Source organism: Delphinapterus leucas, chromosome 7 (genome assembly GCF_059928025.1).
Source record: "Delphinapterus leucas isolate spDelLeu-1000000601 "Yukka" chromosome 7, BTC_Dleu_Yukka2, whole genome shotgun sequence".
Lineage (NCBI taxonomy): Eukaryota > Metazoa > Chordata > Mammalia > Artiodactyla > Monodontidae > Delphinapterus > Delphinapterus leucas.
The window spans coordinates 62,635,910-62,650,294 of NC_143135.1; the positions used below are offsets into that span (position 1 = coordinate 62,635,910).

At 35.7% G+C, this 14,385-nt stretch overlaps 1 protein-coding gene across 3 annotated transcripts in view; it reads right to left on the minus strand.

Annotated features, from left to right (window-relative positions):
- Positions 1 to 14,385, minus strand: part of PICALM (phosphatidylinositol binding clathrin assembly protein) — a 146,476-nt gene that overhangs the window by 42,505 nt on the left and 89,586 nt on the right. For all 3 annotated transcript variants that reach the window (XM_089914170.1, XM_022594026.3, XM_022594029.3), the window contains exons 18-20: positions 13,818 to 13,841; positions 12,369 to 12,428; positions 10,536 to 10,640 (exon numbers count right to left, since the gene is read on the minus strand). In XM_089914170.1, coding sequence (XP_089770296.1) covers positions 10,536 to 10,640; positions 12,369 to 12,428; positions 13,818 to 13,841 — 189 coding nt within the window. The remainder of the gene's footprint in view (positions 1 to 10,535; positions 10,641 to 12,368; positions 12,429 to 13,817; positions 13,842 to 14,385) is intronic.

Below are 14,385 nucleotides of genomic sequence, written 5' to 3' on the forward strand. Positions count from 1 at the left end.
CCTACATCAGATTGCAGAGGCATGAACAGGAATGTTCAACTGAGCATTAAGTCAAAGTTAAGACTAAGTAGAAACAGTTTCAATTCATACCTCAACATTCGAATTCCTATAAAGGATTTCAAGGCTCAAAACTCTGTCTTTGCTGGGTCAAAGTGATCTCATTTCTACCTTTTTATTTTCTTAAGAAAAGCACTATAAAGAATGAAGAGCCAATGAGTTTTCAACAAATATTACACCACAAGTATGTGCAATTTGTTGTTTTGGATGCCAAGATTAATTTACAGGTTTAGAAATCATCTTCAGTTATATTAGTGGTTGAGTCATTTTCTTAATCCATACCTTGTTCTCAGAAATAAATGTTCAAAGACAATGGGAAGAGACAATGGAAAAGTTGATGGAATTACACAAGCAGCTACAGATGGGAGGACAGGACAGCAGGTCTGGGTTTGGAGATTCAAGTATCATACGTGCTGAGACAGAATACGGTGCAACTTAATTAGAAAGACATTTCCTCCTCACCTTTCAGACCAACCAGGATGACCATTCAGAAGCGAAATGATTTTAAGTAAAGTGATCCCTGAGCTGGAGGGAGTTTATGATTAACTGGGTTTTTCTCCAAAACAGATTTTCTTTTTCATTTGAAGTTAAAAAACAACAAGAAAAACCCCCTGCTTACTGCAGATAGATAAGCATCCAAAATCAACAGTCTCCCATGAGAGCCCCACACTGAAACATCTTCTTAAATCAAGTTTTCATGAGGGCAGCAGTCTGAAGACCTGACAGTCTCAGGGGAAAATGCCCCTGAAGAATATGGTCAAAGGGAGCACCAGAATTCTGTTCTTTTCCATATATGAGCATACTGCTGGAGAAAAGTCCTGGAGGCTTAAAAACAATGTTGAAGAGGATCAATTTTCCTTGAGGGAAGAAGTGCTAGTTTCTAACTAATACTTCTACTATTCTGATAAATTGGCAAAATAAACATATACATATGTCTTATACCTATAAAAAATATGTAGCTAAATTAAAACATGAGAAAACAAGACTTAATATCCCTGCAGTAAGTTTCATATCATCAACACCCATTTCAAGCAGATGAAACCTTGGCCCAGACTGGACTGGCTGACTGCAGCGAATGCCAAGGACTGAGCCATGGAGCAGCCCTTCACCAGCTGGCCCCACCCTTTCCTGGCACCTGTACCGAAGCATAGGCACATCTTGCACTGGTGAAAAGGTAGTCAGCTCAGCGAGTAAATAAGGAAGCAGAAGGAAAGGAAATATACTGCAATCGCCCAGTTAATGCTCAAGGAAAGAAGGAAGAACAAAGTACACAAAGGAGTAACAGGATCCTGGTGGGTGAGAAGCAGCAGGATTTAAAGAGCCTGAGAAAGTCAAGTTAACCCTCCTTTACTTATAATTCTTGGGAGTAGATTAAAGAACACGTAGGGTTGCTGCGTACTGGAGGATAAGGAATTAAAAAAAAGAAAAAATCCAATGACCGTCATTAATTACAGTATCACCATATTTTACAAGCCAGCGTAAGACAAATTGTAACTGACCATTCCAGTAAAATTCTACTACAAATATGCCAACACACACACACACACACCAAACAAAAGAAAAAGACTTTCACTCATTTATATTTCAAGTAACATTCTCTATACCAAAATTCCCACAGAACTAAAAAATCAGTACAGCTATCAGTTTGTTCAAATTAAATCGACCTACCTCACAACTAAATATGCCATTTAAACAAAGCAGTCAGTCTCACTAGTCTAATACAGACATACTTAAAGTCTTCTCATTTTATAGGAAAATGAAATACTGAGAAGCAGTGAAAGAAGAGCTGCAGATAAATAAAAATACTAAAATGTACAAGTAATTGATGATGGCAACTCTCAGTTGACATTCCTTCACCCACTCCCGCCACTCTAATCAACCTGTAAAAAAAATATGTTGAAATAGAAAAAAAAAATCTAATGTTACCAAAAATCTTTGTTTTTATCTCCAGAGCAAAGATTTTTTTTTGGCTGTAGTGTGTGTTTAGTATAGTTAAGACAAGAGTACAGAAATCATAAGTTAACTTTATAAAAAAGCAAACATACAGAGAATAAAGGAATTTTTAAAAAAGAATTCTATCAGCACACTAAAGATCATAAATAAAAATGGTTTACTCCTTCATTCTACTCCCATTCAACACCAAAGAAAGAAAATTTCATGTTAGAACAGGAAAATAGCATCAGTTTCAGAAAGTGAACCTAGTGCAATTGAAAGCTTACGGGAGAATAAAAGACTGGGTATTTAAGGACAAACTTGGCTGTGCTTAAAATTCTTAGCAAAGAAGCAAGGTGCCACATCTTTACATTTGAATTTGCATCCAAAAGCCTGGATAGCAAATAGCAATGCTGTAAAGACTCATTTTGTCTTTCTTGAAGAAGCAAAGTTAACATCTTAGGAAAAAATGGGTGTATTTCCTTTGCCTGGGATGAGAGAGCACAGTTTTATGGAAAGGAATCTAATCCTGGCTCTTTTGTAAAATGAGGTTAAGAATATCAAGACCCAATACCCACATCCCCGTTAATGGCTGTCTTGAGGATTAAAATATACAAAAAGCACCCTGGCATATGTTAGTCACTCAAATATTAGTTCAGCCTTCCTTACCACCTACAATCAAATGCTCATCTAGTCTTACATAATAGGAGCCACTCTGTCTTTGCTCTTATAAGAGTTCTTATTTTACCATCAACCAGTCACTTGTGCTTCCATATTATACTCACCTTTAGGCTCCTCAGATGTAAGAAACATATTCTCCCTGTCTCTTGTTCAGCAACTAGCAGTGACTTACACATATTATAAGCATTCTATAACATGCTAAATTAAAATGTTTTTTGGTGATAAAACAAGCTCTGTATAAAAAGGGTCACCAAAGTCGGATATTAGAAGTATTAGAACTTCCCTATTAATTTTTACCCTTTTAAAATGTCTATTTTTACATGTTATTTAATGTACATAACATATTGTTATAGGGATATATAAATATAAATACACTGAGGGTATGTGCTTAAAGAATATTTTCCTGATATTGCTGTGCAATGGAAACATTTTAGAAACCTCAGCCCTACCTAATATGATTTCACAGAGATGTCAGATATAAAACTGAGCACAGAAAGGTATGTTGTTTTTGAATAATGTTAGACCACAGCCAGACCACTGAATCCAGATGCACAGGGATATAAACATATAGTGCTGCATTCCAAAATTTTATACTAAAGATAATGCTATTCTCAGCTGCCTCTGTGAAGTATAGCTGAAAGAGAGGACTTCTTTCTCTACTGCATAAGGTAGAGGGCCTGTCCTGTACGTTGAGTCTAGTGCCTTTTGATAACTGCTTCTTGGGTTTATGCTTAACACAACCCATCTTGGGCTTCTGCCCATCAATAACATCACAAAGTTACGCCAACCTTACTCCTGTCACCTTCAAAGCACTACTTCATCTTGTCTTAGGGGCACCAAACAGTGACCTAAGAGGATTTCTCTTTGAATGTGTTGTTTCTAAACCTCTCTACTGCTAGAGTCCACATAACTTAAAACTATTAACACAGGAGTGACATTATTCCAAAATGGCATCTAAGTCATCTCCTTAGAATTATGGCAACCTAAACCGACAAAGAGTTAAAGAAGACCAAACTGGAGAGAGGGAAATAGATCAGAAGATTTCCTAAACTCATGGGAGGAAATACTATTAACTGACCTAAGCCAAAAATAAACATTTCTGTATATCAGAAGTATTTGCAAGGGTAAGAGAAGTCTGTTTAAAGTTCCATTTGATGGATGGAAATCATGAAAACTGGCTCAGCTTATTTGAATAAAATGTTCACTGCTCATTCATATTAGACTCTTACCCCTTGAAAACCAAAGAAAATGAAAAGCTGTAACATTTATGTCAACTGGTACATAAGGACACAAAATAATAATTACACGTGCCTACAATGCACCACTTATTTGCTGTTTATTGAAAATATGGCACTTTTGTTTGGTTAAAAAAAATTTCTAAACTGTGTTCCATATATGAGCTTGAGGCTACCTGCTTTTACCTGATTTATCTATTGGGCTTCCACTAAAAACATCTAAGACAGAGTTCCTTAGACTTAGACATTTTCAAAAGAGGTTTGCCCCTCCCCACAAAAAGGGACTTATAAACTGTATTAAATTGGACCAAATAAAGATTTTAATTACTATAAAATAAAGCTTGGTCCTTTAGGGTAACACCACCTCCACAAATGCTGAGCCAATTCAGGTGCTGCTGACAGAGTCCTCAAGAGCAGTGTGTCAGGTTCCTGTAAACAATGTCCAGCGTCTACACCTCATGTGGATGATTCAGGCCCTAATGCAGACCGTGCTCACCCAGCCTGCCCCATCCCCACACCACAGTGACCACCCTAGCCTGTGGTTCTCTATGAGTTTATCTGATGTCATCAGATAATAGTGAGTCATGATTAAGGTTTCAAAATAATGAAGTATGAATTATTATATTTACAATAAAGATAATTTGTAACACATGAGAAGAAATATAAACTGTATTATTATAAATCAGAAGTTGGGAATAGGGACGCCTCACGGAATAGAAACAATTTCTGAAAATAGGGCAACCTTGTAACATTTTCTTCTAAAGACAAAAAAGGTTCCTTATAATCATCAATAAAAAAACATAAACGTCCACATTCTTAAGTCAATTACAAATATTTTCATTTGGACCTTTCAACAAACTTATAAAGTACACAAGGTAAAAATCACCATTCTATATATAAAGAAACTGAGGCTCATCAAAGTTACGTAGACAATTTTCTCTGAAACACCTGGTTAGTGAGGAGTCGAGCTGAGAGTCTGTTGAACTGTATCCCCTAAAAAGATATGCTGAAGCCCTGACCCCTATGAATGTATTTATGAATGTGACCTTATTTGGAAATAGGGTCTCTGCAGTTGTAATCAAGTTACGACAAGGTCATTAGGGTGGGCCCTAGTCCAATGACTGATGTCTTTGTAAAAAGAGGGAAAGGCCATGTGAGGACAGAGACACAAGGAGGATGCCATGTGAAAGAGGCAGAGACTGAAGTGCTGCAGCTCTAAGTCAAGGAATGACTGGGACTACCAAAAGCTGGAAGCGGCAAGGAAGGATCCTCCTCTAGAGAATTCAGGAGGAGCGTGGCCCTACTGACACCTTGTTTTCAGACTTTAAGACTCCAGAACTGTGAGAGATTAAATTCCTGCTGTTTTAAGAAATCGAGTTTGTGGTACACTTTGTTACAGCAGCCCCAGGACACTAATAACAGACTCGAAAGCAGATCTGCTGACTCCAAGGCTGGTGCTTTGCTTTCTCTCTAAAATCTGCTATCTCAATCTCAGCTCAGCTAGAATTCATGGCTATATTTTAATGTACAGAAAAAAGTTTAAGAGCAGAGAAATAATTTTTTAAAAAGGACTTCTCTAGTAAATGTTAGACAGTCAATATACCTGTGTGCTTTCTATATTCACAGTGCCGTACACAATCACTGATGTTCATCATGAAGATTTTGTAGAACTTCACAGTCACCCAAGATTTTATGAATATGTTCTAAGTTTTGTTTAAAACAAGAATTAGATTTCCACCTTTTAGAAAAAATGTTCTCAGCAAAAATCCAGTGAAAATGCCTGGTTGTACATGTTGTCTTATTAACAATAATGGTAAGCAGACGGGACTCCTCGAATTTTTGTTTTGACTGATTTGGGTATGCCCAGGGGACTGCAGAAACATTCTCACCTATGGTCCTAAATCCCAATTCCCAAAGTAAATCCCCTCCTGAGATCTTCTACTAAGCAGGGATGAATGAGCACAACACACTGCTGACAAGGCAAAAGGCTTTCACAGAAATGCAGCTGGGCAGATCAGCTGACAGAGAGGCACTGCCAACACCCACAGTTAACATACCAAGAAAGTAAAAAAACCAAAAACAAACAAACAAACAAACAAAACTAAACTAAGCCTAAAAGCAAGAGAGCTATTAGTTCTTATACACAGGAAAGTCATTAAAAGCCTTTTTTTTTTTTTTTTGGTAAGACTTGAATTATTCCAATATCCAAAGCCAACAGTGCCCCCATTTACATCGGTAAAAAGCACTCACAACTAGCCATTGTGTCCTTTCAGACACTTAACTGATGTCATACTTACTTAAATTTGGCCAATACAAACAAAACCCAGCGGCCATTTTACATCTTTAACCACAGCCTCCATTAAAAAAAACCCTCAAAGCCCCCCAATACCAATCAAGAAAACAATAAAACTTTTAATATGCTTATTTTAAAAAATAAATCCCCAAGTGTAACACTCTACTATGGTTTTCATATTGCTTTTGGGAAAACAGATAAGGGATCAGTTTGAGTTTCTCATATAAATAAGTGATAAGAACATAATAAACACAACCCTCCCCCTCAAAAATCTTCAACATCTAAACTGTCTTATAAACACTCATTAAGAGAATGTTAGTTCACGTGAGAGTAACTTAAAAAAGCAAAACTAACTAGGTTAATTGTCTTCATGCTTAGTAACATAATAGCTGCATACTGCAACGCAGAACGAGTTTGTAAAATATTGACCAGCAATGGATATTTCAATTTATATACCAGTAAGTACCAGTAAGATTTATACAAAGCATGAGTGAGAGGGTGTTAAAAGTCCCCACTCTCCCCAAGTTAATAAACACATTAGTAACCGGTAACAGGTAATCAAATAGTGTGAGGAAGCACAGAAGAGAAAAAAAAAGCATTAACCATAGGTATCTAGTGTTTTCCATGTAGTCGAACACCTAGAAAGATGCACTCATGTAAAACATTAAAAAAAAAAAAAGCTACAATGTTAGGCATGGAACACAAGAACGTAATACCCATCTTTAAGCATCTAATAGTTGTGTTAAAATATCTTAAAAAATACAGAATAAGCCAGCACAAAAAATGGGATGGGAACAGAAGAAGTGTATAGGTGTATAGGGAGGCATAATTTCAACACTACAGTGTAGTCTATTAGATTAAAGCTATTCTGAAGACCATTTCCTAAAGAACAAAAAGTCTAAGCTAACAGTCATGTGGAAGGTATTAGCTACTTTCTCACTAGCAGGCCCTAACACAGCACTAAGAGTAATCTAGATATAATTTAGAACACACAACACATTGTTTGAAATACCTCACTGATGGTAATATGATAAATATATGTGGGAGGGTTGAGGTACTCTCAAGAATATTAGCTTGGTTCAATGGTAAGTAGGCAAGAGACCAGGAGCTACAAGTTACACCTTTGGTAAGTAATGGCTCCCAAAAGAAATACTTCAAGGAATAGGAAAAGCTTTTTGATAAGAGCTGGAGAACTGGGATTTGATTAAAAGATTCTATTTTGATGGCATTTGACTTACATTTAAACTATCATTTACTTTACAATGTACAAAGAGACATCTCTGCCTCAAGGAATTTTTATTGAAAAAAGAGGAAAACAATGAGAGAACAATTAAAAGGTAATTCATTAAGAAAAATTACTTTGGTTACTACTACCATTGGATGGACAAAGTTAATGCAAGGGACTGGCTAAGAATCATTAAAATACTAAAGCATGAGAAAAATCTTTCCTACTTCAAAGATAAATAGTTTCATTTTTAAATGATTAAAAATATTCAATTATGAAATTAAAGGTGTCTTCATTCTTCAGGTGACAGTCATCTAACATTTTAACTTATGGTCTATTAGCATAAATTAAACCAATTTTGAACACTGCTATAAATTATTACAATGGTTATAAGTAAGTAAAAAGGTATACTGATGAGAAGCATAGTAAGTTACGAAATGGTGAAGGTAAGTTTTCAACCAAATTCACTTGTTTGACAAATAATGTTCAAAAACTATCATGAATCAGGCACTGTTTTAGGAACCATGAACACAGAAGTAAACAAGCCACATATAAGCTTGCCTCTATGAGGGTTACAATCTAATATAGGATCAGATGGATGGATGGATGAATGGACAAATGGATAGACTGATGGACAAACAGATGTCAAGTAGTCGTAAGTTCTATAAAGAAAAATAATGCAGAATAAGGAAAAGAACTTCAGATCTCAGAAGAACTGAAAAGGGACAAGACATGACTAAGATTGAGTAAAGAGTAAATGCACTTTATGACACACAAAGGACTTCTGGAAGAGACAAACAGCAGCAGAACACTGGATACTTATTGAGAGTTATAAAGGCATGGGAATTGAAGCTGAATATTCTGTTTATTCATTATTATTCTTACAAAGAGGGAGATTTTGTGAGGTAGTTTTTATGACAGAAGGAAAGCCTTACATTTCAGTTATGTTAGGTTCGTCTCCTCAGGGTTTTGAATATGGAGATGATACAAATGCTGCCTATAAAAGTTTACTCCAGTATCTACAAAATGGATTAAATTAGAAAGGCAAGAAAAGTTCCAATCTGGGCAAAGGATATAGACTGCAAAAAGGGTGGAGCTAATAGCAGAGGAACAATTAGTGGGACTTTATGACAAGACATATGGAAAACAAAGGGGGAAAAGGAATTAAAAGTAACATAAAATTTAAGATTCTGACTTTCAACTGATTCAGATAACTGCGTAAGGAGAAGACCAAAGCCTCTTTGAGCCACTTTACTGCCACCTGATTTTCTTTTCCTAGTTATCAATTTCCTTCCTTCACAGGCTTTTCTCAATCAGTAATATTTAAAATTAAGTACTCGCTTCAAATTTGATTTCTCAACTAGAAACTTATTACCTTAATGTTCTCATTCTCTTCTCTTCTGGTATAATTAGAAAAAGGCAGTTCTATCACTCTTTCATTTAAAGAACTTGGAAATTCTTGCACTTTTTTTGGTGTTTCAGTGAAAGTTACATGGATTTCAAAAGGAAACAGGATATAAAATCTGTGTTAAGAAAACATGCCAGGAGGCCAGCAATTTTTTTAAAGGTAGATTTTTTTTTTACCATATTAAAAAAAAAATCCCTCATATAAAATGTTTCAAGGTTAAAATTATTATCCAAAATTGTATAGGATGCTCTTGACAACTACAGTAGTTATATCCCAAATACATAAATATAGTTTATAATATAACAGGAAACCCAAGGAATTAGCAGAGTGCTTCGTTGCTGACAAAAGGAAGACAGTACTACTGTAGTGGCCACAGGGGCTGAGTTGCACTAGTAGAGAGGCAGTGTGGCACAAATGAGCACTCGACCAGGAATCAAGGATTCTGGGAGCTAAGTTGCATTTCACCACTTATTTAGTTGAAGAACCTTTCCAAGTCTCAACTTTCTTTATCTATAAGGATAAAGGATGATGACAATAGTGATCTTAGGCCCATCTACCTTAAAGATTATTTCAAGAATAAGATGAGATAATGTATGTGAAAGTGCTTGGAAACTGTCAGGCAGCATCCAAGGTTAAGGTAACAATATATTGTTTTCTGTTTCTGTTTCTGAGACAAAAGCTTCAACTGGATCAATACAAATAATTTTGGCCATGTAACACTGTATGCACTGGCAAGTGTAATACTTATATCCATTCAAGTGGAAAAGGAATAAGTCCATTACCAAACGCTCCCATGAATGTTTTCAAATAGCATTAAACACATAAAGTAACCAATCAGTTGGCATCGGAAGCCAAGAAAGGTGTACTTTAACAATCACATGTCATTATTTTTAACTGTTAAATGATATGAGCACAGCCACAGATACAGAAGGACAAGCTGTCCTATCACTTTACAAGGATCTCATTCCATAGTATGCTGCCAGAGAAGTAAATAACAGAGAAACTTCATATCTCCTCTCTTAACCACAATGAGCAGCTTTTTTCAGAAAAAAACAGATTCCCCTGATGCTAACAATGAGATGAAGAAGAAAGAGTGAATATTTAGGTGAATTTTCTTGAACTGGAAGAAGGCCTTAGAAACATTTGAAGAGGAAAGTCTTTCCTGTGAAGACATTAGGTCAGCATGGCATTTCAAGCTTTTTTGTCCTTTTGGGGGGTTGCTTTTAAATATGATCTTTAGCAGCAGTAAGTTATCTAATGAAAAAACAGCATTCACAACTTTTGAAGACTTGTCAAGTTTCACAAATATCTCAAAGGCAACACCTTTATTGTAGCACCATTCAAGCCAAGGCACTGAGTTCTGAGTTCAAGGTTTCTAAGGCCCACAAAGGAGAGCATGTCAGAATCATTATCAGAAAAAAGGTTCCTTAACCTCAGAAAAACCATCCTCTGGACCCACCAACTGTAAGTTATCAAGAATTTTCCATCTTTAATATTTGTAATCTGCTTATCCTTTCTTTCTAGATAATCAATATTCCTACAAACTCTTAGATGAGAAAGATATGCGAAGAAAATAACATCCACAATGAAGGGGAAAAAATGCTAATAACCTGCTTCTCAAGTTGTATAAAAGGATTTTTTGCTATTATATTTCTTCCACATCAAGCACATTAAAAGAGTTACGTGTAGCATGTTAATTAGTACCTGTGCTCCTGATACAGGGCCAAAAGGGTTTGGTGGTCTCATGACAGGCTGGCTGTATATTAAGGTTGGTTGTGTCATTACAGGTACACTTCCCATTTGAGGAGGCTAAAAAAACAAAAAATGTCAAGTTAAAGGATGTTAACTCACATTTTCCTTATTATGAGTAAGTAAACAAGAAGGATGACAGGTATGAACAGTACTAGTACTTTTGCAGTAACTCAAAGGGAAAATACCTGTAAATGCAAATAAGACAGCTACAAATTTTTTTTTTTTTTTTTTTTTGCGGTACGCGGGCCTCTCACTGCTGTGGCCTCTCCCGTTGCGGAGTACAGGCTCCGGACACGCAGGCCCAGCGGCCACGGCCCATGGGCCCAGCCGCTCCGCGGCATGTGGGATCCTCCCGGACCGGGGCACGAACCCATGTCCCCTGCATCGGCAGGCGGACTCTCAACCACTGCGCCACCAGGGAAGCCCCATCTACAAATTTTTAAGAGTATTTTTTTTATATGGAAAGTCTTTAATGTGCTCATCTTTTAAAGTTTGCAAAAAAGCTCAACTTTTTCTACATGAGTTGCAAAATTCAAACTATGATAAACAGACAAAATAATTTAGACCAAAAAAATTTCCAAATCTGCCAGCTTTAGACATGGGAAACTTGAAACTATAAAATGGCTAAGACATTTCAAAGAAAACTGCCTTTGTGTATCAAATCAAGTTCTTATGCCATTATGCAAATAAGCACAAGGGAAAATAGTTGATTGTTTGAAGAAGTTTACTCCCAATTGAAAGAATCCAATGGTTCTTTCATTTTATTTCAGACATTTTTAGGGAAAACCAAGAGGCTTAAATTACACACAAAGAGGTTAGTTCATTCTTAAATAATTGAAAATAAATCTCAACCAACCATCTCTTTAAAAATTACCACTCCATGGTATATAATTAACGTAAGTGACAAAATAGAGTACACACTGACCACCATATTATTTTGGTTAAAATGCTATATTCTAAAACCTTACCTTTCTGCAAGTTCTATTTAACCTTTTAGGATGACTCCTATTTGTAGTGAGGGTCATTTTGAGTTTTTTGTGCAGACACCTTTTTAATGTAATGACTACTAATCCAAAAGCTGTGAAACTCCTTCATATGCAGGAAAAGAGCTACAGATGTGTAATAAATAAAGAAGTAGCAGAAGCAGCCACAGTAGCAATACCAACGGATGCAGTGCTGCCTCCCAACAGCAACAGTTCCGCCAAGTGTGTGGTGGGCTGAAGCCACTACCTTCATTTCTTATTTATGTGAGTCTATGTATTAAGAGAGTTGGGAGAGTAAGGGCAATCTAGAATGTGGGTTGTGGGCAGCTTAAAGGTTTAAGGACTGTTTCTGTACTATCCCAATCATGTCATAGGAAAATTTCTGCGGCCTATACTAAACTAAATTTACCCCTACACAATTCAAGAAATATTAATTCCCCCCTTCCTCTAGAGTGGTATTCAGGTTATAAGACCTCACTGGTATTAATGTAAGGTCACAACAACAAAGACTTGGAGTTAACATTAATGTTTAAATGAGTTCATAATGAGGTATAAAATACCTAACAAACTTATGAGAGGAAAAATAAGCCAAGTAAATACAGTGAACATTAATAAATAGTATCCGCTGTATAATGACTATTCTAGAAATACTTATGAAACCTATGCTATGGTGCAAGGTTCTGTGTTAGGCATTAAGGATATATGTGGCACTAAGTTCTTTTTTCAGTTAAGCTGGGAAATAAATTCATGTTAAATGTGAGTCAACCTATTTTCAAAAAGCTGTGTTGGGAAAAATACTTACGATTCCATATCCTATCATGCCTGTTGGTGTAGTAGCAGGATAGGCCATTACAGGGGGTGCCTGACATGATGAAAGAAAAAATAAACAAGGAAGTATAACTCATGTATGTCAACGGAGTTCAAGGAATTAATAGCTGTAGTTCCACTAAAAAGAATTGCTAAGACAGCTGTGATTAAATATGACATTTGTGTTCATTAATAATTGTGTCAATTAAAGCTCAATGAAAAAAAGTGTCTTGAAATTAGCGGAAAAGAAGAATTATCAGAAAGAAAAAATACCATTTAAAGTTAGATACAACAGTGACCTAAGATTTCATTGTGCTTTTACAAGCTTTAAAAATATTCAGATTTTTAAAAATACTCAAAGTTCTAAAATTTAAAGTCTATCACTAACATAAAAAATGTTTGCCTAGAAAGTAGCATTACTGAATGTTTTCCTAGGTACTTCATTTTTTGAGCAAAAAAAAATGTAAAGATCCCAAATCAATGAACAATCTGATCTTCCAAAAAATTAGTTTCTAAGGACCTCATTCACTCTTTTCAAATAACTCCAAAGATTTCAAACCACTATGGAGTATGACTATTTCTAAGGAGCACAAGTTCTTACATAAGAGTATGTATACTAGTATTCCTTCTAATTTATTTCATAAATTATTTAAACTATCTTCTGCAAAGCACCAATTTGGAAGAGCAATATATCTTTAAGTCTGTTTATGCTTTAAGTCCTAAAAGAGCCATCTACCACTAAGATGTTTAAGGTCCCTTCCTCCTCCCACTTTAACTCAAAATAGACAATCTCAGCACAGAATCATTTTAGACATATCTGCTGTCTTAACAACATTCCCTGTGTGTGTTATCTTATAATAAAAACTGAAGAAGCTGAATACAGGTGAAAGACCAATAACACTGCTATAACATGAAAAATAACAAATTATATGGCAATTTGAACATACACATGGAGAAGTTAAATGAAGCATAACTAAAGTGAACAGTTAAAAGTTTAGTATTTGGGTGAGCATGTAGGACTTATTGGTCTCTCCCTACTTAAAAACCAAGAGCTGCGAGAGCAGTAGACAAACTGCCAAGTTCAGCAGAAGCCTGTAAGATTTCATGCAATTGTTATTTTCAACATTACCACAATCAACATTTCCCTTCATTCAGAAGTCATCAAGTGCATAGTGGCAGCACAGATACAGACACAGACACCCAGCCATCTGGCAGCAAATGGCAGAATATTAAGCAAGAAAAAAAAATTTGTATTTCCCATGCCACCATCAGAATCAATTCTGCAACAAACCCACAAAATCAGTAGATGCTAGGAAGAATTTTTGGCACATTGAAAATCTGAATGTGAAAACAAGTAATAGCTAGGAGGTTATGAGATTCTGCTACAGCACTGGTTAACAGCATGCCAATTTATTGCAAAAAAGGCTAGTTTTTGGTCACTTACGTATTGTGGAAAATGCATGCCATTCTGTTTTTCCCAGGGAGAACAATTACATAATGCAATAACACTGGATTAGAACAAGTACTTACACAACAGAAAATACATAGAGAGCATTTTAGTTCACATGAACATTCATTAACTACCTAAAATCCCTCGTATTTCCAGTATCTAATGGACGAACATCTGTACTAAAACACTATCAAGGTTGACACGGGAAATTTAGTCTTTGGCATCATCACCTTACTTACATAATAGTTTATCGATTACAAGTGTCATCAAAACATAAAATCTATCAGTAGCATCAACAGTGCATCCCATAAACAGGGTTGCATTGCATAATGTCTACCAAAGAAAAAAAGCAAACAGTAATAGAAAGAGTTGGTAGTGTAACATCATTATATATTTTAATAAAACATCAATGAATGGTTAAAATTTTTAAAAATTTAAAAACCTTGACAGTGTTTAAGGATTAATTAAAAAGGTTAGAAATGTAAAGAAATGTCAAAAGCAGCAGTTTATCTAAGTAGTGAATCACATCACCAGCCCTAAATGTTAGTCATTACAAAGAACC